This window comes from Dermacentor albipictus, chromosome 3, assembly GCF_038994185.2.
Source record: "Dermacentor albipictus isolate Rhodes 1998 colony chromosome 3, USDA_Dalb.pri_finalv2, whole genome shotgun sequence".
Lineage (NCBI taxonomy): Eukaryota > Metazoa > Arthropoda > Arachnida > Ixodida > Ixodidae > Dermacentor > Dermacentor albipictus.
Window position 1 is genome coordinate 5,044,014 of NC_091823.1, and position 27,264 is coordinate 5,071,277.

Below are 27,264 nucleotides of genomic sequence, written 5' to 3' on the forward strand. Positions count from 1 at the left end.
AGTTTTTCTTCAATGTGTTTGTGATTGCTGTCCTATATGTTATTTTGTATTGGACCGCTTACTAGCCTCATTGGCTATCGGTCCAAATATCTGTGTATACATTTTGTTTGTGTTACTCAATAAAGACTTCTTGATTCTTGATTCTTCATATATGAACTTAGTTATTAATCTAGTCATACTAATTTGGTGTTCCCTTAGATGACAGTATAGCAAACTATGTATCTCAATTCATATAGGTATGTATATATAAGTTACCCTTTCAGGGCCGATTTTTTTCGCCATGTGCGACTGCCCAGGGTCGATTTTTTATTGCAGATTTCAATTCTTCTGAGGGACCTATTTTGAAAAAAATTTGCCGTAATTTTTCTAGGGTGGCCTTAAAATGAGAAAAAAAAATATTGTGTTGGTATCTATGTACTCTTTATTCATGAATAACAACAATGAAAAAACGAAATGAACTTATGAGAATTAAAAATTCGATGCATTGTTATAGTTCAAGGCTTAGAATATGCGCGCACAAGAATATTTTGCAAGTCTCAAATTTTCCTGCTATTACACTAATATTTACATCCATAGCGTAATCGAATTGCGTAGGTAAGCACACTAAAAAAAACTGTGTGGTTGTGTGTTTGTCAAAAAGCAAAATGTGTGGCAAACTTTTTCTAATCTTCATCTTATCGCCAAGCAGAAGCAATTAGATATTGCGAGTCTCTCAAAAAAATAAGGAAAAAAAAAAGGAAATGCTTGCACGGCGGCATCCTTCCTATGTTCACCCCTGTGAGCACTTAACGAGTGACAAACAAATGGCCGCCTTTTGAGCGATTAGTAACGGGATAGCCATCAGTTTCGCTAGTGCAAGAAACCAAAACCGCCCGTGGAACAAAACCCAAACCGCCGCCCACCCGCAAACCAATGCGCAAGCAGTAGTATATAGATGCGCCGGAGCAAACTAGCTCTAAAACAAACCATGCAACGAAAATCGAGAGAGGGAGGTGCGAGAAAAAAATTCCCTGTATTCCCACATAGTGGCAGCACATGCCAGGAAAGAAAAAATTAGGAAATTGGCATGCTTTTTAAACGTACAAATGGCACCGTAAATATACGGCATCAACCATTTTGGACTCGTTCGCGGCGCCATGTTTTTATGTCGTTAACCCTGAAAGGTTAATGGTAGCTAGCCAGATTCTTGGTAAGTAATGTGATTAGCTTCCTGAGCATGTATAGCACTATGTTTCTTGCACAATATTTGGAAGTATAAAAGGGTGTGTTAAATTTTCTGATATTCAATTCAAGGTTCGGCTTTCTTTTTCTTGATTCGATTCGAAATTTACTGTTCAGTATTCACACACCCCTACTACTTACCAAGTTGGCATCAAAGTTGTTTATTAAAGAACGGCACGCACCTACTGGCGCGTACCCTGTGTCGCAAGATGGCATCGAAGAGGTTAATTGAACACCAGCACAGATCCAAGTATAACATAACCAGTGCTCCATGTCAGTGTCAAAAAGTTTCATTGAAGAGCAAAACCTGCCCAGTCCCACATCTACAGTGGCCCATGTCGGTGTGAAAGAGGTTCATTGAAGAGTGGTGCACCTGTACACATTGCCACATGCTCGGGGACCCAAGTTGGTCCTAGTAATTAGTTTTGAAGTCTCAGCACAGCAGCTTGATGTGCTGCCCATTCAACCAAGGATTACCCATGGTTACCCAGGTAGGCAGGAAAACAGTTAGAGACATAAGATACAGTGAAAATTAGCCCCAGAAAGTTTGTGAAAGCATCCAAATAATGCCAGCACATTAAAAGAAAATACATAACCTTCCTGGATGCTTTCAGATTGGCCTCGTTGGAAGGACAGGTGCTGGCAAGTCTACACTAGCACTAGCCCTCTTCCGAATCATTGAACCCAAAACAGGCACAATCAATGTGGACCATGTGGACATTACCAAGATTGGCCTTCATGACCTTCGTTCCAAGATGACAATCATTCCTCAGGTTTGTGAGTATTCCTGAAAAGCTAATGCCGTTACCATGCCCTGTAGCAGGGCCTTGGGGAACCGCTGCTAGATCCTTTCCTTAAAGTGCCAGCAAATCCCTGTGGTTTTGTTTTCTAGACAAAAAAAAGGAACTTTACAGAAGAACCATGCCTCTATAAACAACTCTAGTCTATCAGCAAAAAGTTGTACTCTGCTTACAATGAAGATATCTTAATATTTGAAGTTTTGAAGGTGAGTCAAATATTGCATTCCTAATAAGGGTGTGCAAATATTTGAAAATATATACTACAATTTGAACAAATTTTTAATATTCACATTTGATTTGAGAACCAGGTGTTTGATAGTTTTTAAATATTCAACATGACACTAGTATTTGCAACTAACCAAAAATTTCAGAGGGCATTTATGAGCAGCAGCTTTGATTTTTTTCTTACAAGGTCCATCGACAAAGCACTGAAGTGGCTTTAAGCATTGTTAAATAACGCTACTGGCTGGAATTTACTAGCATACTCTAGCCTGAGCGAAGCATGACGATGCAATGGTTACATTTTGTGTGCTTATCAGAAGTCTATCAGCAGCATTAGAATTTATTGTTGTACAGAACCCGCTGGCAATCTGCCTATTAAGCTGGAAGTCCATAAGAACCCAGAATAAGTGTCTGATGTTTAAATGCAATGTGAAGTACATCAGATTTCTTGTGACCGAGATCGTCAAATCTTTTATGCACAGTGGAAAGAATGAAAAGGTTGTTCTTCCAGCCCTTAGTGCTTAACTGATGTGAAGGGTGAGTCACCATAGAAATTTAAAGGGCCACAAAACTGTTTTCGTCATATCTAGGTATATCACTCAGGCACACTACCTCTCATAGAATGCTTTTTAACAAAAATTTCATGTCTACGCCCTAAGAGCTACAAGTGCTTAAACATTACTTTTCTTTCAGGCCATGGCATTCCCCTCAACTGTTATTTTGTGCTGCCATGGCTGTATCCCTCCTTAGGCACACTGTCACGTGGTGACGCATGTTGTCCACATCCGGCTGATTTAATCCAAGCGTGTTCCCACATCTGCTTCCTAAAAAGTTCTCTCGTTACTTTGGTGGCTTCAAGGTTTACATGCCGCGCTCGCCTTCTCTACAATGTGCAGTCACTACAGTTTACTGTCTGCCTTCCCCGCAGTGAAGGAAAGTGTGCACAATACCAAGCTAGTAGCGTTGCTGTTTCTGCTGCCAAAAAAGATATCGCTGCACCTATGTTTGTGTAAAAGCCGCTCCTTGCCTCACCAGCTGCCATTGTCGCTGAACTATTCTTAATGGTCACATTCTTTCTAACCCCTCACCTTCCTACGTGCAGCCTCACAAAACTTCCACAAAGCCCAGCTATTTAGAAGAAACTCCTCATTCCACTTCTTCCCTCGCACAAGTGCGGGCACAAATTCACATGTACAGGCAACAGCTGTAACAGACAATCTGTATTTTCAGGCAGAAGCGGGCCATTGATTTGAAGAAATATTTGCATTTATTGCATTTGTTTATCTATCTTTACAGGTGCAAAAATTACTATTTATACATATTCTAGTAGAGTAACATATGTTCAAGTATTCCCTATGACGTACCATGGGCACCCAATCTGATTGCTTGTCCGAGTGATGTCACTCACCCGTTCTACGAAGAATGGGCAGAGATGCCTGAAGATGCAGTGTGCAGCACCACTGCAAACTGTTGCAATGCAGATGTTTAAAACCTAATAATAAACTCCATGCTTTATGCAGAACATCCAAGTTTGGTCCTTGATAATAGCAAGGAGTTGCCTTACTGACTCATTGCATTTGTACAAAATTGTCAAAATTACTGCATGGCTTCTTTAAGGCAGACAGGAGATAAACATATGCTCTTAATTTTCTGGTGTTTATTCTTGCTAGCCTAGCTAGTCATCTAGATTGTTCCCTTCTCTCATTCTATGTTTTAGAAGAGGGGCTATGAACCCTGTGGCTAGCTGTGATGGACTGACTTTATGAACATGCCTTAAATCGAGTTTTTCACGGAAAGATTGATGGAAACATAAGTGTTCAGGTATACACCAGCTGATTAGCTAAATGGAGTATTCAAGATCTCAATGGATATCTGTCACTTGGCCTGTGCCTCTCGCATACTAATGCACAAAAAGCCGCAACACGCCATGGACATGGACAAAGCAAAGTATACAACGTATGGCTGCATGAGCATAATTAAAGGGACACTAAAGGCAAGTATGTCAATGTGTACTATTAAAGTACCATTCCAGGAATCACCCAGTATGTGTTTCATGCCACGGAAACACTTGGTTTAAGAGAAAACAGTGTCTGTACTGCAATCCAGATCGCCCACCCACATTGCATACATCATTACTGTGCTCTGCTACTGTCAGTGAGTAAAAAACAGCACCTGACAAGTGGTGCTATCAGTTGTTTCTTTCCTCCGCATAAAACTTAAATTGAGTGAAGGTACAGCAGCCGACAGCATCCCAAGACATCACATCTATGCGGAATTTTCTGCTGTTTGCAGAAATTTTGTTTGTCGCTCAGAAATCTGCTTGGTGGCCTGCCCATTACTACATGATTCTGTAACAACGGCAACCATTGCATCTGCCTCTACCTGAATTCGCTCTTGCTCTCCTCCATAATGGCAAGAAATAAATGGTAAAGATAGCCTTTGCTTCATCTCATCTCACACTAATGTTGAATTCCAATGGTAGATCCAGATCAAGTTTTTCTGCTCTGTATGGAGCAATCCTATTCCAGTGGCAGAATGGGAGCGTGAGCTGTGTGTTCCAATGGCAGATTGGGACCAGCCGCTGATCCCGGATTGCTCCGTGGAGCAAAAATATTTACTCCGCCGAAATCGGTGGATTTGACCGGAAGTCCTCGTGACGTATTTCCTTCCCCCGCCTCTGCTTCCTGTCACGGTCGCCTGTTTCCTGTCACGGGCAGCTGTGGACGACATGGGAAACGTGGACACCGCTTCGCGCCGTGCAATTTTGTTCGCGCTCCTAGACTGCTCCGACTCGGACAGTACAATTTCCAAGTCAAGTGATGATTCTTCTGACATGGACAGTGAAATGGGGTGGTGGGGGCTGCTTCCAAGCGCTTGTTCCTGTCTCTATTCTAGCGCCCTCTCACTTGATTTTCCTGTACTAAGTGCCCCCGCGGGAGCGCACGCATTCCCTTCGCAGATATGGTGTGAGCAGATGAGAGCGATCTCAGTCGGAGCGACAAGCTCCGACGCGACCCGGCCGAGCGCTCGCGATCTACCATTGGAATTCAACATAAGTGCCAAGCATCTGAGATTGTGTGTGCACCACAGTCTCGGAGGCCATGGAGTCATGAAAGTGTTTTGATTCTTAGGTGTCAGATGGCGCCACATCATTTACCGCCGGTGGCATGTAATGCATATGTACTGACGATGACAGGACATTTAAACTAGATGTAGTACCCTTTGATTAATATGTTAACTGTGTGGCGTGTTTCATGTGTTGTTACGGGCCTACAATTGTATTGATTCAGACAACAATTTATTTTATTTTTCTTCTCTTTGCCGTGTCCATGTATATAATTGTCTCACAGCAACATGTGATAGTCCGACAAGGTCTGTCTGTCATGTTGCCTGAATATTGCATGCATATCTCTCCATTATGAGCTTCGCAAACCAGGAAAACAAGCACAGCACTACGCAGTACAGAAACTGCCAAAACATGGGGGCGTGGGCAGTACGAAGGCAAGCAAAAACAACTTTTGGCCACCTGCCATGTCGTTATCGAAGGTAATGTCAGTGATTACTTTTTTCTAAGAATCGAACAGAAGCAGGACAAGTAGAATTTTCTTCTGTGTTGTAGTGCAGTGCAATAAACTGTTTATTTTCAGTGGTGCAGCACAAGCGACAGCATTATAATGGGGAGTTCCTATGTCATCGAACTAGTATACTAGGGTGTCCCAGTGGAGTCTCAAATCGTGTCTTACATTTACTTCAATTTCTTTATTACTAAAGCTCTGTTCTGGATAATATTGATGCCATAGATGTTCTCTATCAATTGATTTACCACTTTAGCTTGACTTAATATTTGCTTTTAGTGTCCCTTGAAGACTTACATCAGCACCTTTTTATGATGAATTTAAATCTTTTTCACTGCAAACCGGCAGCATATGTTGAGTACTTTGTGCAGGAAAGGTCAGCTAGAGAAATGTAGGAATAGTAATTAGATGAATGACTCCTAAATAGTTTTAGTAAAGCAGAGACTCTGTGAAGTTAAAGAAGATTGCATGTCTGAGTAACAAGAATGAATGATGAAAAAGAAGGAAAAGATTGTGGTTCTGGCACATAAAACCGCATAATTTTTTTAAATGATGAAATAGGACACACTCGACACTGGGAAAGTGCAAACTGACAACTGTTTATTCTATACAATCAGTAGGTATATAAATGCACTGAAATCAGCAGGTTGAGACAAGACAGGTGGTACAACAGAAAACAAATACTATACTAAAAAGAATGCAAGCTATCAAGTGCCATGAGGAAGGAGCCATTCAGCCAACCCTCATCTGTGGTCTACAAACTCAAGGTGTCTAGTGATCTAGAAAATCTGGAAAGGTGAGGGAAATTCTGAGTACCTAGAAAAGTCACGGAATCATTAAACAAATTATTTTGGTGAGAACAAGTAATGAAAATTGACTGATTAAACTGTTCGATTTGCAGTTTCATTTAGGTTGATTCCCCACATAGTTAATAGGCTCTTTGCAGCATTGCAAATCAGGTTTTTTTGCACAATAAATTTATTTTTAGTCACCATAATAAAGGAAATTATTTGTATATTACGTTGTTATGAGTTACGAGTTGCTACCTATCCTAACGCTAGACTTTTTATGCAAATAAGTCATTGCCGATGGATTTTGCTTATGCGAAAGGAACCTTAAAATTTTCTGAATTATCAGGCAATCTTAAAAGTTTAATGAGAAAAACAACCTTGTTGAATTAGAGGGTCGGTGACCAAATATACAGTTTCATGCTGTATCAACCTAACCTAAAGTGATTTTGTATCAAGATTATGTCCGGTAGTCCACCATTGAATTAGTCAGAAAACAGGGCGTGCCAAGCTGGGGTACCACTTCTTGTGCAGCCTCTGTGGTTGTATTGCTAGCTCTTCCTGCCTATTTTCTTCCTTCGGCACACCAAACGAAGACAACTGCGGCCCATCCTTCACACAAACATAGCCTGTTTGGCACCCAGGTGCGTAACAGTGGTTTTGTCAATGTCACGGCAGGGCTCAGTCAGTGCAAAGTATACTCATCTCTTCCATGCTGTGTGCGACAAAAACACTGCAGGGAAAAAAAAAATTCCTGCAGAAATTCCTCTCGTAGTTGTCTAAGGATGCGTAAGCATTGTGCCACTTGCTCATCTCCACGCAGCCCGGTGTCATTATCAATGTTGTGGAACTTGATCCAACCAGTATAAACCTTTATCAACCCTCGGTCGTTCACTTATCATGTTCGATAGCGTACATGATAAAGCAGGTGTGACTAAATAGAGTTCATTACAGCACTCAAACCCACGGCCATTGGTGTTAATTAGGGTGAATTTATTCAATCATAGTTGATTACCATTGAGTTAAGACACTCGAGCCCTTGACCTTTGGTGTTAAGGTGAATTAGGGTTAATTTAGCAAAGCTCTTGCAAAACCATCACTACATTTGCTGAGGGGGGTATGCAATGCTTTATTGATGGTTCGGATGCTTCTTTTGAGCTTTTTGTTTATTGAAACATATGCTGTTCTGTGTGTTGTATGCCTGATTTCAATGAATGTGTGCACTGTTTGCTTCACATTGCTGAGCGCTTGTAGCCTCTGCCTTACGTGGGTATGAGCCATTGCCCAAAGGGGTATATAGACCAATCATTCTCCTGCGTGTCCGGCAAATTTTGCGTTGGGTAGGCATAGAAATGCATACGCATTTAAAACCCATGTAACAACGTCCACAGCAAACCAACGCAGCTTGGCAACTTAGGCTAATATGCTCGGGTGTAACTCAGCCCACTGTGACGCCACTACCACATTCAATTGAAGCCGGCGCTGGCGCCAACGTGCGGGCAATTGGCAACGCGCATTTTGTCGACATTTATGGAGCCACCGCACCACATTGCCTCCGCCAGCGAGTAAGCCCACTGCCCCCTTCTAGTACACTGAAACAGTGCAACCTTCAATCGCAGTACAATTTTATGCGCAGGGCTTGCCGTATGTGAAGCATCTCATGCATCTTGCTGTGAAGGATATTGATAGCGGCAGAGGCAAACTTGGGCACGTACATAGGGTACACGCCAACAACGAACCAAAGTTCATCACAGAACAGCATTTCTTGTTTCAGATGAGTTGATGCTGCATAGTGGTTGCATTTCAGGCAGTAGAAAAATGCAGATATCACGGACAGTGTTTGTTTTAGTAACAAATCCAGTGCATTGTGCTGTCACACACATGGGGCAACAACATGAGGAGGCCATAAATGGAGGAAGGGCCTGGTCACTGCATGGAGTTAAAGCGCAGAGCACCTGTGACTGCTGCACTAATTCATTTTATTACACTTATTAGAACTCAGTTGTAGTAATGTGTTTTCATTGGCTGCTATAGGGCAGCTATGTGGCATAAACCAAATATGCAGCAACGAATTAAACTTCTGCTGCATCGCTGAAAAAGATCCATACTCTTGAAGAGAGAGAGAGAATAAACTTTATTTCAAACAGTTTTCAACAAAGGGAAGGGCCCTTATTCCATGGCTCCTGTAGCATGCAGCATGGCCTCCCATTGGGATGGGCTGCATTGCTGGGTTCCGTTGGCATTCCTTGAAGAAATGCCCGTATACGGCATAAATTTCAACTCCAAGTGTGCAGAGATTAGTTGGAAACACAATAGAAAGAACTATGTGGTGCTGCAGTGAAAGCTGCATGTCCCGCACTCGTGCAGTGCTTTTGCAATGGAAATAGTGCTCTCAGCACATCGATTGCTCTCTAGAGTAAGACATGCATTGCAGTGAAGATGTACTGCAGATGAACGACAGTTTGTCCGGCAAATCTGGACAAAGCACTTTGGAGCTGCCTTGTGAACACTTCACTGGTTGTGTTCAGATAAGAACAGACTAAGAGGGGGGTCCCGGTTTTCAGCAAAAGCTGGGAAAATGCCTCTGTAGAAAGGTATAAACCTTCATTTTGCGAAACTTAGCACGGATTTTTTTAAAGAATTCTAATTTTACTACAAGTGGAAACGAGCGTTTTAACGACTTGCAAGCTGTACAGTTCAAAGGCCTATCACTACAAAAGTAACGCATTGTACCTTGCCAAAATCGTTTTGATAAATCTACACCACTAGCAATATTGGCCCACAAGAAGTTGAATTTATGTAGCCAACTATATCTTTTTTAAAAAATTACCAAACTTAAGTTTTTGAGCACCTGCCTCTGACTGACCTCGAGATCAGGGTTTTTTTTGGGGGCGGGAGCCATGTCAGCTAAAGCAATGAAGCTGAAAAATATTTGACAAATCTTCAAAAAGGTTCTAGCAAATTTGAAAAAGCAGTATGCAACTACATCTCATATTTACTTTATGAAATCCCCAAAATACCAAAATTGTAAATATAGTGAGAATTGGAACATTTAGAGATGGCCTAAAAAAAATAATAATCATTGCTGATTTTTATGAAAATTTAATTGAATACCCACACTGAACTGGTAAATCTAGTACTGCAATAACATGTTACATTATTTAAGTGAGAAAATTTAGCCTAATTTAAGACCCATGTATGGTCATCCCGAAGGTATGTCTTGTTCTAATAATAAAAGTAAAATTCGCATTCATAGTAATCTAAACTCATTCTTTTTTTGTTGTATTAAAAAAGAGTGACTCAGATTGTGTATATTTTGCCTCTTTTTAGCCATGAAATAAGGTAAGCTTGAGTTTTCGTGGCTCCTGCTTCAGTAATCCTACTGTGTTAATCAGTAATCTGCCACAGGAAGTCATATGAAATCGCAAGAACTACAGCTTTCAGGTTTAAGATATCTGAAAGAGCTCATTTGTGTTATCCACCACCAGTAGTAATCAGTCGAACAAGCAAGTTTTGCAAACTGTAGATTCACAGCTCCTTCCATTCTGTGTTTGCGCACTGCGCTATGTACGAGGAATTACCTCGGTCAGGCTTTATGTTCAACATGTGAGTTGTCGGAATTCCTTGCACTGGCTTGACACCTTCCCACTCTTCTTTCTTCCATTCTTTGAAGGCTTATACCTCATCCTTCTTCATGAGCAGTAGGAAAACATTTGAAGTTTACCAGCTACAATGTTCACAAAATCACTCGCGTAGTGAATTACTTCGGTGGCTTGCGATCGCATTTATGTACTGTGGCATGGTGTCCGACAAGCCCACCAACACCATCGCAGGCATTTTTGCCATGCCCTGTAGCCACTTGGTCGTGTTAAGCTGACTGCATCGCAACTCATGCAGTTGAAAGCTATTTTTAAAATGGGCTCACATGTGTTCGTTGGGTGTAAATTGGAGCATAATCCTCAATGTGCGCCTTGATTATTGTCAGAGTCAAGCAAGCATGTGCGGTGTCATGGCAGGTGTCATCGCTAATCAGGGTGCAGTTCCATGTCGACTTTCTTTTCACAGCGCTACGGCAGTGCGTCTCATTTGATGCACTGAAAAATGCTGTCAAGAGCACTCAAATGACAAGCATCATTGTTTCATTGTTGATCTTAAGCTAGACGGCGCAGTGTTTATGCATGCGGCTGGGATCACCAAAGGCTATGCTCGTGAACACTGCAGTCCTGTCCAAGGAAGGCGCATTGTCAGACGCATTCCATGCAGACATGTAAAATACTTAGTTGCACTTTTTTTCTTAAATAACCAAAAGACCCCCAATTCCTGCCTTGTCTTTCAGAAAAGAAAGCTTTTTTTCCGCACCATGCTGGGTCTAAGTAAATTCACAATGCCTTAATTCCATGTGAGAGGTGGTATAGATGTGGAGCAAAAAGGTCAACGTGTAGAAATCTGTGTTCTCTATATCATACGCATTTAAAGTATGCAACGTTTTGTGACTTGATATCATGATTTTTGCACCTTGTCTTGGTCAAGATTTCTTGTGTGAAAAAAAAAAAATGTGTGTTCGAAAAGTAGTTGCAGTTCCGCAGCGTGGAAGGATTTTTATGCCTAATATAAACATATAAGTGAAAGTAAAAAATATTCTGGACCCATTTTGCAATTATCCTCACCTTAACATACCCAGCTGGCTCATTCACTACAGCAGCATCATCATGCTTTCCCACTGCACTGGTGCATTGTTCAGGTAGATGGGGTGCATTTCTAATAGCAGACGTAATGAGAAATCCATGCCAGAAATAAGTTCCCGAAAGTAGTCATTAGAAACTTGCTGTGCGCGCTCTCACGTGCTTGCTCCCTCAATGCGCCGAAGCAGGATTACAAATGCAGGAGCCCTAAAAATTCAAGCTCAACTCAATCTATGACTAAAAAGAGGCAAAAAAGACACAATCTGAGTCGCTCTTCTTCACTACGACAAAAAAAGAGTGAGTTAGAATTCAATATGAGTGCGATTTTTACTTTACTATTAGAATGAGGCACACCGTTTGAATGACCATACATGGGTCTTAAAATAGGCTCAATTTTCGATGGGGGCAAAATGTGAAAACACCTGTGTACTTGATTTAGGTGCACGTTAAAGAACCCCAGGTGGTCGAAATTTCCAGAGTCCTCCAGTGCGGCATGCCTCATAATCAGAAAGTGGCTTTGGCACGTAAAACTCCATAATTTAATTTTTAAATAGGCTCACTTTTCTCACTTAAAATAAAATAATGCAGCATGTTTTTGCAGTACTAGATTTACCATTCCTGGGTGCGTATTCTATTAAATTTTCATAAAAATCGGCGATGATTATTTTTTTTAAGGAGATCCCTAAACTGTTCCAATTCTCGCTATATTTGCAGTGTTGGCATTTTTGGGATTTTATAAAGAAATAAATGTGGCATGTAGTTGCATACTGCTTTTTGAATTTTCGAGAACCTTTTTGAAGATTTGTCAGAAATATTTTTCATCTTCATCACTGACCACAAAAAATGACCACAAAAGAGACCTCTGGTTTCGAGGTCAGTCAGAAGCAGTTACTCAAAAACTTAAGTTTGGCAATTTTTCGAAGAGATATGGTCAGTTACATAATTTTAACTTCTCTTGGACCAATATTACTAGTGGTGTAGACTTACCAACAAGATTTTGGTGGTGTACAGTGCGTTAATTTTAGATGGATAGGCCTTTGAATCTGTACAGCTTGCAAGTTGTTAAAATGCTCTTTTCCACCTTTAGTGAAATAATAATTTTTTTCAAGAAACCCGTGCTAAGTTTTGCGAAACGAAGGTTGGTACCTCTCTGCAGAGACATTTTCTCAGCTCGCATAAAAGTTTTGCTGAAAAATAAACATATTCTGGACCCCCTTTGTCTGTCCTTATGTGAACACAGCCCACTTTTATATGTACTTAGGTGTGTGTATGATTACATGATTGTTCTTTATCCTGGACCCTACTCACTTAAGTCTAAAGCTGTTAGCATACCTATGATGGTACGTGACTGCTTACACCCACTAGAAATAGCATGACATTCCGTTTTCAGGAATACTGAGGTTCTTTGACATCGTTTGATTTTAGCACTCGCCACTCCTTCTGGCGATATGAAGCTAGAGCTAACAAAGTCGTGTTGTTGTATTACTTGGCACATTCCAAGTTTCTGAAGAGGAGTGTAGTACCAAAACTGTGTTTTAAAGATGCTCTGTTGAAGTCATATTTGTGTTTAATGAGCACAACCATGCGGAGTTGCAGATCAGAAAATTAAACTGGGCCTCCAGATGCGCACACTGATTGGAGAAATAAGATGGCAGTTATTTCTTGAATTCATATAGTGTCCCACAATCTTAAAAGGCATGAGCACCGGTTCCATCTTTTTTCTTTTTTTTGCTTCCCACAGACTTTAATACTGCAGGACGAGCTGACCCAAATGCGACGGTGATTGTCACAATGGTTGTTGCAAGAAACACAAAACAGTGTTACTTGACTGCATGAAATTTGTGCTCCTAACTAATTTACATGAAGATGGAGAAATTATTTTTCTTAACAACAACTGCACTGAATTTGATGAGCTTTGTTGCATTTAAAAGTGGTTAAAATGTAGTAACAGTAAGAAGTGGATTTTCATTTATGCTGTCAATGCTCTTAAAAAATTCTTGGAAATCAGAAAATTTAAAAAGACCTCAAGTACACTTTACAACTCTAACTCTGCAATGAAAAATGATATCACAATTTTGTAAAGTGCACCTAATAATACATATAAAGTGGGCAAAATGCATGTATAGTTCTAAAGTGTACCAATAATTTGAGAGTAGGACTTGTTTGAAACCCTAGCAAACCTTTTAAGAATTGCATGCAAGCTGTTAATTAATACATCAAATTTGTCTGCTTAAGATGCTTTAACAGTTTCACTTTACAGAACTGTGATTTACAAAACTGAGGTTTGTAAAACTTCAGGCATGTATATTTTTTAAACTCGCTGATATTCAGCAATTTTTCTGAAAAATTTGAGATCCTAAATGAAAATTCTACTTCCTAGAGTTGCTAGAATTGAAATTTCTCTTTCAAGTGCAATAAATTTTGGTTAAGTCAGTCCTCTATTTGTCTCATAAAAGCATTTATGCGTTTCACATGTATGATTCAGAGAACATAATGGCAATGTAAGAAAAGGGTAAGGCTGGCTTTCTTGCACAGCACTGCAGCAAGTGTGCATGTCAGCCACTTTTTTATGAGGCAGTAGCAAGAAGCAGAAACAAAATCAAAGAAGTGCACAACTTAATTGAAGCAGAAATGATTGAGAAACTAGGTGGGCAATGTATGAGCTCAACCTGTGCTCTGCTATCTCATTGAGAATTAAAAGTTCTTTTGGTCAAGCTTCAGGCACTGATAGCAAATTGTTAGGTTCTTGACATGCGCTATACATATTCTGATGTAAACATGCTTATCTATATTTGGTGCTCTCTCCCAATAAGGTTGCTGTAAGTTCAGCACTGTGCTGTTATCTTTGCCTTGGTTCCCATCTCCTGTATATGTGCTGTTTTTCATCCCAAAACAATTAGGTTGCCTAAATAATAATTTATTGTGCTAATATGCTGAGTTCGGTTCTGTGAACAACATGAAAGGCACTGACAAGAGAGCAGATGATAAAATGGCATATAATCTTTATGCCAATTGAATGTCCATGAATAGTTTTCGATGCAGCACAGTCAGCCACTTTGAGCAATAGGCTGAATGTGGGTACCAGAAAGGGACACATAGTATATTGTTTACAGTTTCTGGAGTGGCAGGAAAGGAAGAAAGAAAACAAATAAGCAATCCAATCGACATTTTGTTAGCTGATATCTGAGACGGTGAATAACTGACTTTGAGAGAGGACTGGCAATAATCAATGCTATACTGAAGAGGGGACTGTGAACAACAGTGGACTTTGAGCTTGAAGGACTTAGTGCCTTAAGCACCTAAAGAATTTCATTGGCCAGCTACCTCAGTGGCCTTTACCAGATAGGCTAAACGTTAACTCACTCATTGTACAAAGCACTGAATAGAAAGCTGTATAATTGATGTGCTTTAGTGGTAGTGCTACTATTACTGGTACCATCTTGTGGAAATGAGGGAATGTGGCTGGTAGTGGTGGCCTATTGAAGCACTAATTGGCATCACTTGCTGCAGTGGGGAGGATTCTTATTGTGAGGAGGATGTACCACTTATCTGTCACAATGCGAAAGCAGACGACATGGAATTTTCGAGGGTACTAGGACAGGACAGCTATTTGCGGCAAAAAATGTAATGTCTTGTTCACCCCTTAAACTCCACACAGGACTAGAGGAGTTCTGGGAAAAGTAGAGAAAGCAGAGGGATAGTGTTCGACTTGGCAAACTAATTTTGAGTTGGGACTCCTGCTAACTGGTTTCTCGCTATGCACATCTGCATCTGGGCATTCGTACGGGCAACTCCAGATGCAGAACTCTGGCTACTAATGCAAGTACAGGGACCTTCATTTTTCTTCCATAATAAATTTGAAGTTTTTGTTCATTTTTTGGTCTGCGCTGTTTAGTACAATGCACTGCTGTCTCTTCATTGTTCACCTGATTTGTCAGGAGAAAAAGAAAGAACAACCAATATTTTACATGTATCTTGCCATCATAGAAGAGAGCTGCTGAATATTGTGAACTAATTTCACTGCCTGCCAGCAAATAAAACCAGGCCAACAGTGCTGCCAAATGTCTTATTGAAAAGTGCAGACCATGAAATTTCACTTTGTTGCGGAACTTGAGCAACAGGAAAGTAGAAATAAGCACAGCACCTTCACTTGATGTTGTTCTAATAAAAATATTGATCATCGTACACTGAGACTAGTCTGGCTGCACATTGGTGGAGGTGAAATGCAAAAATGCTTGTGTACTTAGACTTAGATGTATGCTGAAGAACCCTCCGGTGGTCAAAGTTAATGTGGAGCCCCTTCGTTTGACTGTGGTGTCGTGCAGGACCCGGTGTTGTTTGCGGGCACCTTGCGGTGGAACCTGGACCCCTGCGGAGAGTACACGGATGACGCTCTGTGGCAGGCATTGGAACAGGCACACTTGAAGGACTTTCTGGCCACCCAAGACGCTGGCCTGGACTATGAAGTGGTGGAGGGTGGCGAAAACCTTAGGTATGCACACGTGGCTGGAGCAAATTTGAACACAATGAACCTCTGTCAAACAACTACAGCTTCATGAATACGGTGACTGTAAAATGCCTCATGCCTCTGTCAAACTAAACCTCAAATACATAGAACTACAGGTGTGTACTAATACTAGCAAAACCTTTTGTTGCTCCTAGCATCAGCCTTCTCCTAAATTGATGACTCAATCTATTAATCACTCATTTAAATAATGTGTTTTATTCACCCCCCCCCCCCCAAAAAAAAAAAGAATCGAAGGTGTCATAAAAAATATTTGAAATGGTAGCCTAATGCATCTATTTACATGTTGAGTGTTGAGTACAGTGCAAAACAAACTTTGTTGCGTTAACTTTGTACCATTATATGCTACATACAACTTGAATTCACAGCTCATGTAGAAAGGAATAATTTGTGTGTCAGCCTAAATTTCTGGCCAACATTTACTGCTAGGTACAACCTGCCCTAAATTTTGTCAGCATTCTTATTACTTTCTGTTGTCTATATCCTAACTGCTGGGAAAATTTAAATTACCACTTGAGGCACAGCTTGCATCGTCCACAAGAAAACGAGACAGCCTAGCTTGGAGGAAGGTGCTTAACTCTTTCCCTACCATGGGGAAAATAGGTGTTTCTTTTTGTTGGTTACTCCTGATATTTTTTCTGAAGGAACTACTGCACACAATATTTTATGTAATACATAAACAAAAAGCAGAATGAGTGCACTTTTCATGCATAAAGATTTTATTAATATTAATTTTATTATTTTTATTATTAAGGTACTTATATGTAATCAAAAAGATGTCAACTGCCAGAATCAAGATTGTAGGATAAAATTGAACAAAGTCTGTAAAGATATGCTTTTGTCTATTAAGACAAATATGTAACAAAAAATGATTAGATATACAAAATGTATAGCCGTCTAATAGGCACTACAGTGAATTCTCATTAAGACGAACTCGGTTAAGCTGAATTCTCTCTCATAAAGAACAACATGGGAACGTTTCTTTGGTTTTCCATAGACTCAGTGCAAAAAAAAAAATCCGCTCAAGACAAACCACCGCAGTCTAGCTCTCCGGTTAAGATGAACATTCCGAGTGGCCGCCACTGCTACCAGTCTTGGATGCTAGGGTGCCTCGATACACCACAACCGGGGACGCGCGCATCGAGACTTTTCGTGCAGCGGTGCGGAAAGTGTCAAAACCGGCATTTCAAACCATCATTATCGGGCTAACAATGCCCAATGGGCATGGTATGGAAAGAGTCAATTCATTATGCTGTTCACCAGGATTTCTCTGTATGCGTGTTGCTTGGCCCCTGGAGTCAATCACCGCCAGAACGATATGTACGCCTACTGCGATCCATCACACAGAATCGTGGTTGAAAGTGAAACTTCAACAGATCTAAGTTACCGCTGCCCTGATCACAGTATGGTCACTGCACCATGCTTGTGCATCTGATGGACTTCATTGCCACAATCTTGGTGACAGCATCATCGGGGTGACATTGTGGGCATCATTAAGGAGTGTGCAATGGAAGTCGGTGGTAACTCCATTAGGCAGGATACCAGCAAACTATCGCAGGAGACGAAAGATCTGATCAAGAAACGCCAACGTATGAAAGCCTCTAACCCTACAGCTAGAACAGAACTGCCAGAACTTTCGAAGTTAATCAACAAGCGCAAGACAGCTGACATAAGGAAGTATAATATGGGTAGAATTGAACATGCTCTCAGGAACGGAGCAAGCCTAAAAACAGTGAAGAATAAACTAGGAATTGGCAAGAATCAGATGTATGCGCTAAGAGACAAAGCCAGCAATATCATTACTAATATGGATGAGATAGTTCAAGTGGCTGAGGAGTTCTATAGAGATTTATACAGTACCAGTGGCACCCACGACGATAATGGAAGAGAAAATAGTGTAGAGGAATTCGAAATCCCAAAGGTAACGCCGGAAGAAGTAAAGAAAGCCTTGGGAGATATGCAAAGGGGGAAGGCAGCTGGGGAGGATCAGGTAACAGCAGATTTGTTGAAGGATGGTGGACAGATTGTTCTAGAGAAACTGGCCACCCTGTATACGCAATGCCTCATGACATCGAGCGTACCGGAATCTTGGAAGAACGCTAACATAATCCTAATCCATAAGAAAGGGGACGCCAAAGACTTGAAAAATTATAGACCGATCAGCTTACTGTCTGTTGCCTACAAACTATTTACTAAGGTAATCGCAAATAGAATCAGGAACACCTTAGACTTCTGTCAACCAAAGGACCAGGCAGGATTCCGTAAAGGCTACTCAACAATAGATCATATTCACACTTGAAGCGGTCCGCGCTGGACGCATGAAAGAAGACGAAGGAAGGTGCTAGGGGAGAAGTGAGGAGGAAGAAGTTGGAATAAAATGGCGGACGACACCCGTCTCACTTAGATGATGTCATTTCTGTTGCCGTTCTAGTTAGGAACGCTACATTTTGGCGCAGCCGACAGTTTTCGAAGACCAGCGATGCGGGTGACGTTTTTCGTCGACCAGGCGTCATCAGAGTCTGTTGTGTTCACCCGATACCAAGTGCACGGTGAGCCAGCGACGGACCTTCCTCTTGAAGTTAGTTCTACCGCGCTGATCAACGTGGTACTGCAACAAGCTGCAATCAGCCGCCAAGCCCTCGTGCAAACAGGATCGGTGACAGTGAATCTACAACTGCAGACACTGAGCGAACTCATTCTGGAACCCATACGACGTGGCACCCTCAAAGAGGAAACGCCTGCCGGGAAGGTGAGCCTAGACTTGAGTGTTATGGAACTGCAAAGGAACATTATACAACAGATCGAAATAATGAGAACTTTCGTCCAAGCGCTTAGTCGAGAGCAGTCAGCACGAAGTATTGTTGAACCAGATGTTTTTGAAGGAAAATCGCAAAATGCACACTACTGGCTGTGTTTTTTCGAGTACGCCTGTGACAAGAATCTGTGGCACTCCGACGACACAAAGATTTTGCATATGCGCCGCTATTTGGGCGGTATAGCCAGAAAATGGTATGACGTGCAACTCATGGATTATGGAACAACATGTTGGGAACTGTGGAAAAGCAACTTTTTAGGGGCTTTCGAAGGCAACGCAGTAGAAAGATGGGATGCGGCACTGCGGTTCAGTTATACAGGTGGCTCTCTGCTTGAGTACTGTCTTGAGAAGCGTCGCCTGTTGTATTCTGCAGAACCGAAGCTGTCGTCTTCTGCTGTTGTAGCTTTGATAACGCAAGGGTTGTGTATCGAGATCCGTTGTCATGTCCAGCTCAAAGGTCCAAGAACGTTTGATGACCTTCTGAACTTTCTACAGACCTCAGTGCCAAGAATTACATCGAGAAGACAGCCAGATGGTAGAACAGAGCAACTTGATTCCAATCTAGAGTCGTTGCCGTCAACTGAATGTGAACACAGCTTCATAAAAAAATCTCTGGGAAGCGTAAATCATGACTGTGAGGATGGTGAAGAACCAATTACCGCAGTTCACGGCAACCTACTTCCACATAATCTGTCTACCGTGCATCACAAGCCCCAGAAAAAGAGCTTCAGTGAGACAGTATATTTGGTGTCGTCAAGCTTATTGTACGCCCCCATTAAGGTAGATGGCATTGAAGTGAAGGCTCTCGTTGACAGTGGAGCTTCGGTATCTATTATCAACAAGACTCGAGTGGATGCCAGTCGTCTGCACGCTGGTAGAACATTGCGTGTCCAAGCCTACGATGGGTCAGTGACCATGCATAGCGAATGGGTAACCCTGGCTATTGAATTTCAAGGAAATGCTATTACCAGTGACGTATTGGCCATTCCCAATGTCACCTACGATTTTCTTTTGTCCCGTCCAGACATGAAAAAACTTAAGATGAACCTCTATTGGGATGACAAGGTAATGGCCGAAGACACGATAAGAACAGAAGACCCTGGTGAAGAACCTAGTGTATCAAGGCTAATTTTTCACCACGAAGACATCAAGACTAAGTACCCAGAGCTTATATGCATAGGAAGCTACCCTCCAGCAATGAAATCCCATGTCGTTCCTTTCGAGCTCGCAGATAAAACAGTGGTTCGTAGAACCCCCTATAATATGTCCAGAGATAAAAAGGTGTGGCTGAAAAAGGAGTTGCAAGAAATGTTAGACGCAGGTATCATCCGGCCTTCTGTATCCCCATTTGCTTCTCCTATCACTATTGCACCTAAAGAAGACGGGACATTCCGCCTCTGCACAGACTACCGGGCTCTCAATCGTCAAACTGAATTGATACCTTATCCAATGCCGAGAATCGACGACATCATTGACGAAACCGGTGGTTGCCATTGGTTTTCACGAATAGATCTCTGCAAGGGCTTTTGGCAGATTCCACTAAGTGAAGAAACGAAGAAGTACACCGCGTTCATAACCCCATTTGACTTGTTTGAGTACAACCGCCTACCATTTGGTTGGAAAAACTCCCCTGCGTGGTTTCAGAAGATTATGACGGACATTCTGAAACCTTACCTGGGCACATTTTGCAATGTGTACATCGACGACATCATCATCTACTCAAAGACAAAGGACGAACACCGTAGTCACCTTTCAAAAGTTCTTCATGCCCTCAGTCTTGCCCAACTCAAAGTCAACTTCAAGAAAAGTGCATTCTTTCAAGATACCGTAGTATTTCTTGGCAGGGTGTTTGATGGACAGACTAAAAGCACCAAGCAAGAATCGGTAGAGAGAATCTCCAAGCTGGTAAAGCCTTATGATGTGCACTCCCTGCGCGTTTTTCTTGGCCTTGCAGGACACTTCCGGGTGTTTATCAAAGACTACGCACTGAGAACAAGGTGCCTCACACGTTTAACTCAGAAAGACGTGCCTTTTCATTGGGACGAGAAGTGCGAAGCTGTCTATCGTGAGCTTGTAAAACTAATATCGTCGGACCCCATCTTGCGAATACCGGATTTTTCCTTGCCTTTCGTGCTGAACACGGACGTATCACATTATGCTACCGGTGCAGTTCTATACCAGAAGCCATCCAAACAAGCTGATCAAACCAAACACTACGTCGTGGGGTACTACAGCTATACCCTGAAACCCGCCGAAATCAATTACTGCACCACAGAAAAGGAAGCTCTGGCCGTCTTAAAAGCTGTGCAGTACTTTCGTACTTACCTGGAAGGTGCCAAATTCATACTTTTCACGGACCATCAAGCATTGACTCAACTTCTGAGCATGGCCCAGCCAAGAGGCCGCATTGCTAGATGGGTGAACTATCTGCAACAATTTGATTTCGTAATTTCGCACCGTCCTGGCCCACTCCTCACTGACGCTGACGCACTATCAAGATTACTTGTACAGGAATCAAGCAATAATCCAGATACAATCAATCATATTAAGCTATGGGAAGGTACAGAAGAGCTCCAGTTTATCAATGGAAGGTATCACGTACCACCAACTATGATTCCAAGGATTCTTCATCTATACCACGACACCCCTGAATCGGGTGGACATGATGGCTTCTGGCGCACTTATAAGAAATTGCTCATGAGATTCACATGGCCGGGCATGAAAAACGACATCAGCCATTACATCCGCACATGCCACCTCTGCCAGGTGAACAAAGTTAAATTCAAGCAATCGACAGACGTTATGACAAACCCTGAATATTCAAGCATCCCGTTCGAAGTAATTCATTTGGACTTCGCGGAGCTCAAAAAGAAGGGGGAAGGAGTCAAGCGAACGCAAGCTTTCTTGCTCTCCATAGATGAGTGCACACGGACGATTGCGGCTAAAGCTGGCAAAGAAGACGCAAACAGCGTAATAGACCTCCTCAAAGCTGAGTGTTTTAAACACACAAAGACGCTCGTCTGCGACAACGGGCCGGCTTTTCGGAGTGCCAAATTATCAAAGTGGGCCCAGGAGCACGGCATCATGATAAAGTATTCTTCTCCATACCACCCGGCAGCAAACGGCCTAGCGGAACGTGCCATACGAGACATCAAACAGTATCTGAAGATGTATCCAGACTTTGCCGGTGGCTGGAAGTGCTGTCTCGAGGCCGCTGTGAAGCATCACAACAGATCATACACCACGAGTTTAGGCTGCAGCCCTCATTTTGTAACTTCAGGTACAGCGCCCATACTTCCTGCAGATCGTGAGCTAGGTCTCCTAGAGAACCTCGAACTTGCGGAAGTAAGGAAAACTGTCAAAGAACAGGAGATCTACAAGCGCCGCATGAAGCGAAACTTTGATAAAAGGCACAGTAGCCAGATACCGGACATACAGCCTGGAGACTATGTCCTTGTAAGGAAAGGAGCTGTGCCCTCAAATTCAAAATATTGCGGACCATTTCAAGTTATTAAGACTGCATGCCAGCATGGAATATTGAAGAATGTCTGGTACGCCGGAGCCTCGGGCCAAACGGAGTGCGCCGCTATTGGAAACGTATTCAAGTATTACCCCAGGAGGTGTAATTAAAAGAAATCCGGAAGAGTGAAGCGGTCCGCGCTGGACGCATGAAAGAAGACGAAGGAAGGTGCTAGGGGAGAAGTGAGGAGGAAGAAGTTGGAATAAAATGGCGGACGACACCCGTCTCACTTAGATGATGTTATTTCTGTTGCCGTTCTAGTTAGGAACGCTACAACACTATCAATCAGGTGATAGAGAAATGTGCGGAATATAACCAACCCTTATAAATAGCTTTCATTGATTATGAGAAAGCGTTTGATTCTGTCGAAACCTCAGCAGTCATGGAGGCATTACGGAATCAGGGTGTAGACGAGCCGTATGTAAAAATACCGAAAGATATCTATAGCGGCTCCACAGCCACCGTGGTCCTCCATAAAGCAAGCAACAAAATCCCGATAAAGAAAGGCGTCAGGCAGGGAGATACGATTTCTCCAATGCTCTTCACAGCATGTTTACAGGAGGTATTCAGAGACCTGGATTGGGAAGAATTGGGGATAAAAGTTAATGGGGAATACCTTAGTAACTTGCGATTCGCTGACGATATTGCCTTGCTTAGTAACTCAGGGGACCAATTGCAATGCATGCTCACTGACCTGGAGAGGCAAAGCAGAAGAGTTGGTCTAAAAATTAATCTGCAGAAAACTAAAGTAATGTTTAACAGCCTCGGAAGAGAACAGCAATTTACAATAGGCAGCGAGGCACTGGAAGTCGTAAGGGAATACATCTACTTAGGGCAGGTAGTGACGGCGGATCCGGATCATGAGACGGAAACAATCAGAAGAATAAGATTGGGCTGGGGTGCGTTTGGCAGGCATTCTCAGATCATGAACAGCAGGTTGCCATTAGCCCTCAAGGAAAAAGTATATAATAGCTGTGTCTTACCAGTACTCACCTACGGGGCAGAAACCTGGAGGCTTACGAAAAGGGTTCTACTCAAATTGAGGATGACGCAACGAGCTATGGAAAGAAGAATGATAGGTGTAACGTTAAGGGATAAGAAAAGAGCAGATTGGGTGAGGGAACAAACACGAGTTAATGACATCTTAGTTGAAATCAAGACAAAGAAATGGGCATGAGCAGGACATGTAATGAGGAGGGAAGATAACCGATGGTCATTAAGGGTTACGGACTGGATCCCAAGGGAAGTGAAGCGTTGCAGGGGGCGGCAGAGATTTAGGTGGGCGGATGAGATTAAGAAGTTTGCAGGGACGGCATGGCCACAATTAGTACATGACCGGGGTTGTTGGAGAAGTATGGGAGAGGCCTTTGCCCTGCAGTGGGCGTAACCAGGCTGATGATGATGATGATCATCGGGGTATCAGTGGATGGTGACATGTGCGAGATCAGCGAGAACATCGCGCCTTTTGTCCTTACATCTGCACTTGCGCCTTCTTCTGTGACGTCTCATCATGTGGGATTTCCAGCGCCTTTAGAACGGGTCGCACTGCAAGTTACCTCCTGTGGGCTTGGCAGCACCGCTTCGGAAACGATGCTTCAAAATCTGTTCTGCTCCTCGGTGCAAGTTAGTGCTTACTTACCTACGAAGTGCTATCGTAGTGACAACCATTTCCTGATGCTGCTGCCACGCCCACTGCTGTTGTCTGATATGCTTCAGTTTGTGTTGAATCTTTTATCATGTGGCGATATTGAGGCAAACCCAGGTCCAACTGAGAAGGAACTCTTGATGAAGCTACTTGATTGGCAGAATAACATGATGACCACCATGAATAGCCTATTATTGAATCAAAATAGCATGGAATTAGATATAACAGATATGAAGGAAAGACTAAGTGGTTTAGAGGCTAACTCGTCTGTTCTGCAATCTTTAGAACAAGAATTTAAAAATGTGAAGTCATCTGCAGCTACTTTGCAAACACAGGTGTCATATTTACAGAATAAGTTAGATGACCAAGAAAACAGAGGTAGACGGAACAACCTGATCATTTATGGGATACAGGAACATGACAATGAAACAATGGATAGCCTAACAAAAATACTACAAGACCATCTTTTCAAGGATAAGCTGGGACTCAGTGTTAGTGGCATGGAAAGGTGTCACAGACCAGGCAAAAAGAGCGGAAAAGGCCGCCCAGTGATAAATAAATTCTTGGTTTATCGTGAAAACTAACCATTCTTAGATCTTGTTCAAAGTTAAAAGGAACAAACCTTTCCTTAACAGAAGACTTTTCATTCAGAGTGCGTCAAATAAGAAAAAAATTATGGCTAAGTGCAAAACAGGAAAAAGAAAATAATGTTAAGGTGAAGCTGTTCTTTGATAAGTTAATGTGGACGGTGTAATGGTTGGCTGGGATGAAGCTAAAGATAAGCAGTTTAAACTTACTAAAGAGAAATGAATTGACAAGATAAGCAGTAGGCCCTTCACAATTCTTGACATGAATTGCCGCAGTGTCGTGAATAAAACTGTCCAGCTTGAGAGCATGCTTTTTTCACTAGAACCTGACGTGACCGTACTAACCGAAACGTGGTTAAGTAATGATATATTTGACAGTGAATTTGTACCAAAGAATTATAAAGTGTTACGTAGGGACCGGGATCGAAGAGGGGGAGGTATTGCTGTACTGTATAAATCTTCCGTTATACTGCAGACAGGGCCTGATGTTCCGGATGTAGAAAGCATATTTTGTAAATTATACATGAATAATGTTAGATATATCCTTGCAGCTTTGTACAGACCTCCTAACTCCACTGTTGACAACTTGGGGCACTTGTCAACTTATGTGCATTCATAGTAATGCGAGAAGATAAATTAATACTAACCGGAGATTTCAACCTGCCAAATATAAATTGGGAAACTTTTTCTTCGTATTCAGTTCAGAGTGTGGAAAGTGTTATAACTGATATAGCTTTTACCTTTGATCTACTACAAGTTGTGAAGGATTTCACAAGAATTCAAAATGATTCAAGGTCCATTCTTGATTTTTTTTTTGTAAGTGGCACCATAAAAGACTGCATCTCATGTACAGTAACATCCGGCATTTCTGATCACAAAGCAGTTGTCCTGACATTGAAAAGTGCTTTAATCAATCGAACCAATAAGGTTCCATATTTTCCAAATTTTTCAAGAGCACAGGATGACTGTATAATAGATGTGCTAGCTTTTAACTACGATCACTTTCAAGGCCTTGATTGTAGTGTAAATGACCTCTGGCTTTTTTCAAAGGCCTCATTTTTTATTGTGTGGAACACTTTGTTTCTAAAATAGTGAAGAAGTCCGAGCGCTGAAATCCATGGATTATGCGGGAGACGTAACAGATGAGATGAAACTTAAGTGCTTAAAAAAGAAACGCGCTAAAATAAAGGACGGCGAAGAACTGCAACCCGGTATTGATAACTTGTCCGAAAAACTTCACGAAAAGATTGTCAAAGATAAAGAGTATTATCACAGCACATTACTACCAGACTTTATCAGATCATCTCCTGAGAAATTCTGGATGGTTGTGACGCCGGCCTCTTCATCTCCCGACGCCTTTTTTATAAATGGTAAAAATGTGTGGGATGAGCAAGCTGTGTGTTCTGCTTTTAATGACCATTTTAAGAGTGCATTCACAAGTGATGATGGCTGTTTACCATGCTTTTCTGCTGAACTGCCTTCCCTTCCCGACATTGTTATTTCGGAACAGGGTATTCTAAGTTTATTGTTAAAGCTTGACATTAAAAAATCTCCCGGGTCAGATGATATTACGAACTGTTTTCTAAAGCATTATGCTGAATGGTGTGCAAAATACCTGTACATTCTATTTGCGAGGTCAATCAACGAAGGATCATTACTGGAAGACTGGAAAATTGCTAGAATAAAACCTTTACATAAATCGGGTGATAAATCTCGCTTCAAAAATTACAGACCAATTTCATTAACATCAGCATCTTGTAAGCTCTTAGAACATATAATTCATAAACATATAACTGGTTTTCTAGACGAACATAACGTTTTTACAAGCATGCAGCATGGTTTTAGAAGTGGTCTTTCGACGACTACTCAACTAGTTGAAATCATACATGACTTTGCTAGCACTGTAAAAAAAGGGAAACAAACAGACGCAATATTCGTGGATTTCAGCAAGGTGTTTGATAGGGTGCCTCATGTTGAATTGCTTCATAAGCTAGGAACTGTGCTTAAAAATGATAAAATATTAGCATGGATTAAAGCCTACCTTACAAATCGCCATCAGTTTGTTATTGTAACTAAAATTACCTCTGATATAGCTGCTGTCAATTCTGGCGTCCCACAGGGATCCGTTCTTGACCCCCTTTTCTTTTTGCTATATAATATATAAATGATATTGTCACTAACCTCTCTGTTAAAATCAGGATTTATGCTGACAACTCCGTTCTGTACGATGAAATAACTGAAAAAGACCAACTCAGGTTAAACAGAGACTTTAATAAGGTAGTTGAGTGGTGTAAACAATGGCAAATGTGCATTAATTTCAAGAAAACAGTATATATGCAGATAACTTTAAAGAAGAAGCCACTGCTATATCGCTATGGCACAGAAAATGCTTTTTTGTCAGAGTTAGCGCAATATAAGTACCTTGGCTTGTACATAACAAATGATCTTTCCTGGACAAAGTACCTTGAACAGTAATAGCAAACTGTCGCCGCAAGTTGTTTTTTCTAAGACGCGTATTAAAATCCTCCACACGTACAGTACGTCTATTGGCATACAAAACACTCGTCCGCCTCGTTTTAGAATATGCTCTAGCTATATGGAACCCGTTCACTAAAAGCGATATTGGAAAGCTAGAAAGCTTTCAGAAAAAAGCAGTTTGATTCATCTACAATACATATGGGCGTAGTTCTATTACTAACCTTTTATCTCTGAGCGGCTTGCCTTCTATAAGTGATAGAAATAGTGTATGTCGTCTAAAATTCTTTTTTCAACTAATAAATGGTCACTACAACATCGACACGTCTCACATTATCACCTATTAGCAGGAGAAGTTGTGACTGGCCTTCGGGGGAAGCGGCGATCGAGATAGCACGTCAGCATCGGA

General features: G+C 41.7%; 1 protein-coding gene across 6 annotated transcripts in view; it reads left to right on the forward strand.

Annotated features, from left to right (window-relative positions):
- Positions 1-27,264, forward strand: part of LOC135920177 (multidrug resistance-associated protein 1-like) — a 220,990-nt gene that overhangs the window by 188,412 nt on the left and 5,314 nt on the right. For 5 of the 6 annotated variants that reach the window (XM_065454323.1, XM_065454319.1, XM_065454320.1 and 2 more), the window contains 2 exons: positions 1,836-1,994; positions 15,614-15,780. In XM_065454323.1, the coding sequence (XP_065310395.1) occupies positions 1,836-1,994; positions 15,614-15,780 (326 nt within the window). Of the gene's footprint in view, positions 1-1,835; positions 1,995-3,539; positions 3,741-15,613; positions 15,781-27,264 lie in introns of those variants that run through there. The other variant, XM_065454324.1, reaches the window with a different exon arrangement.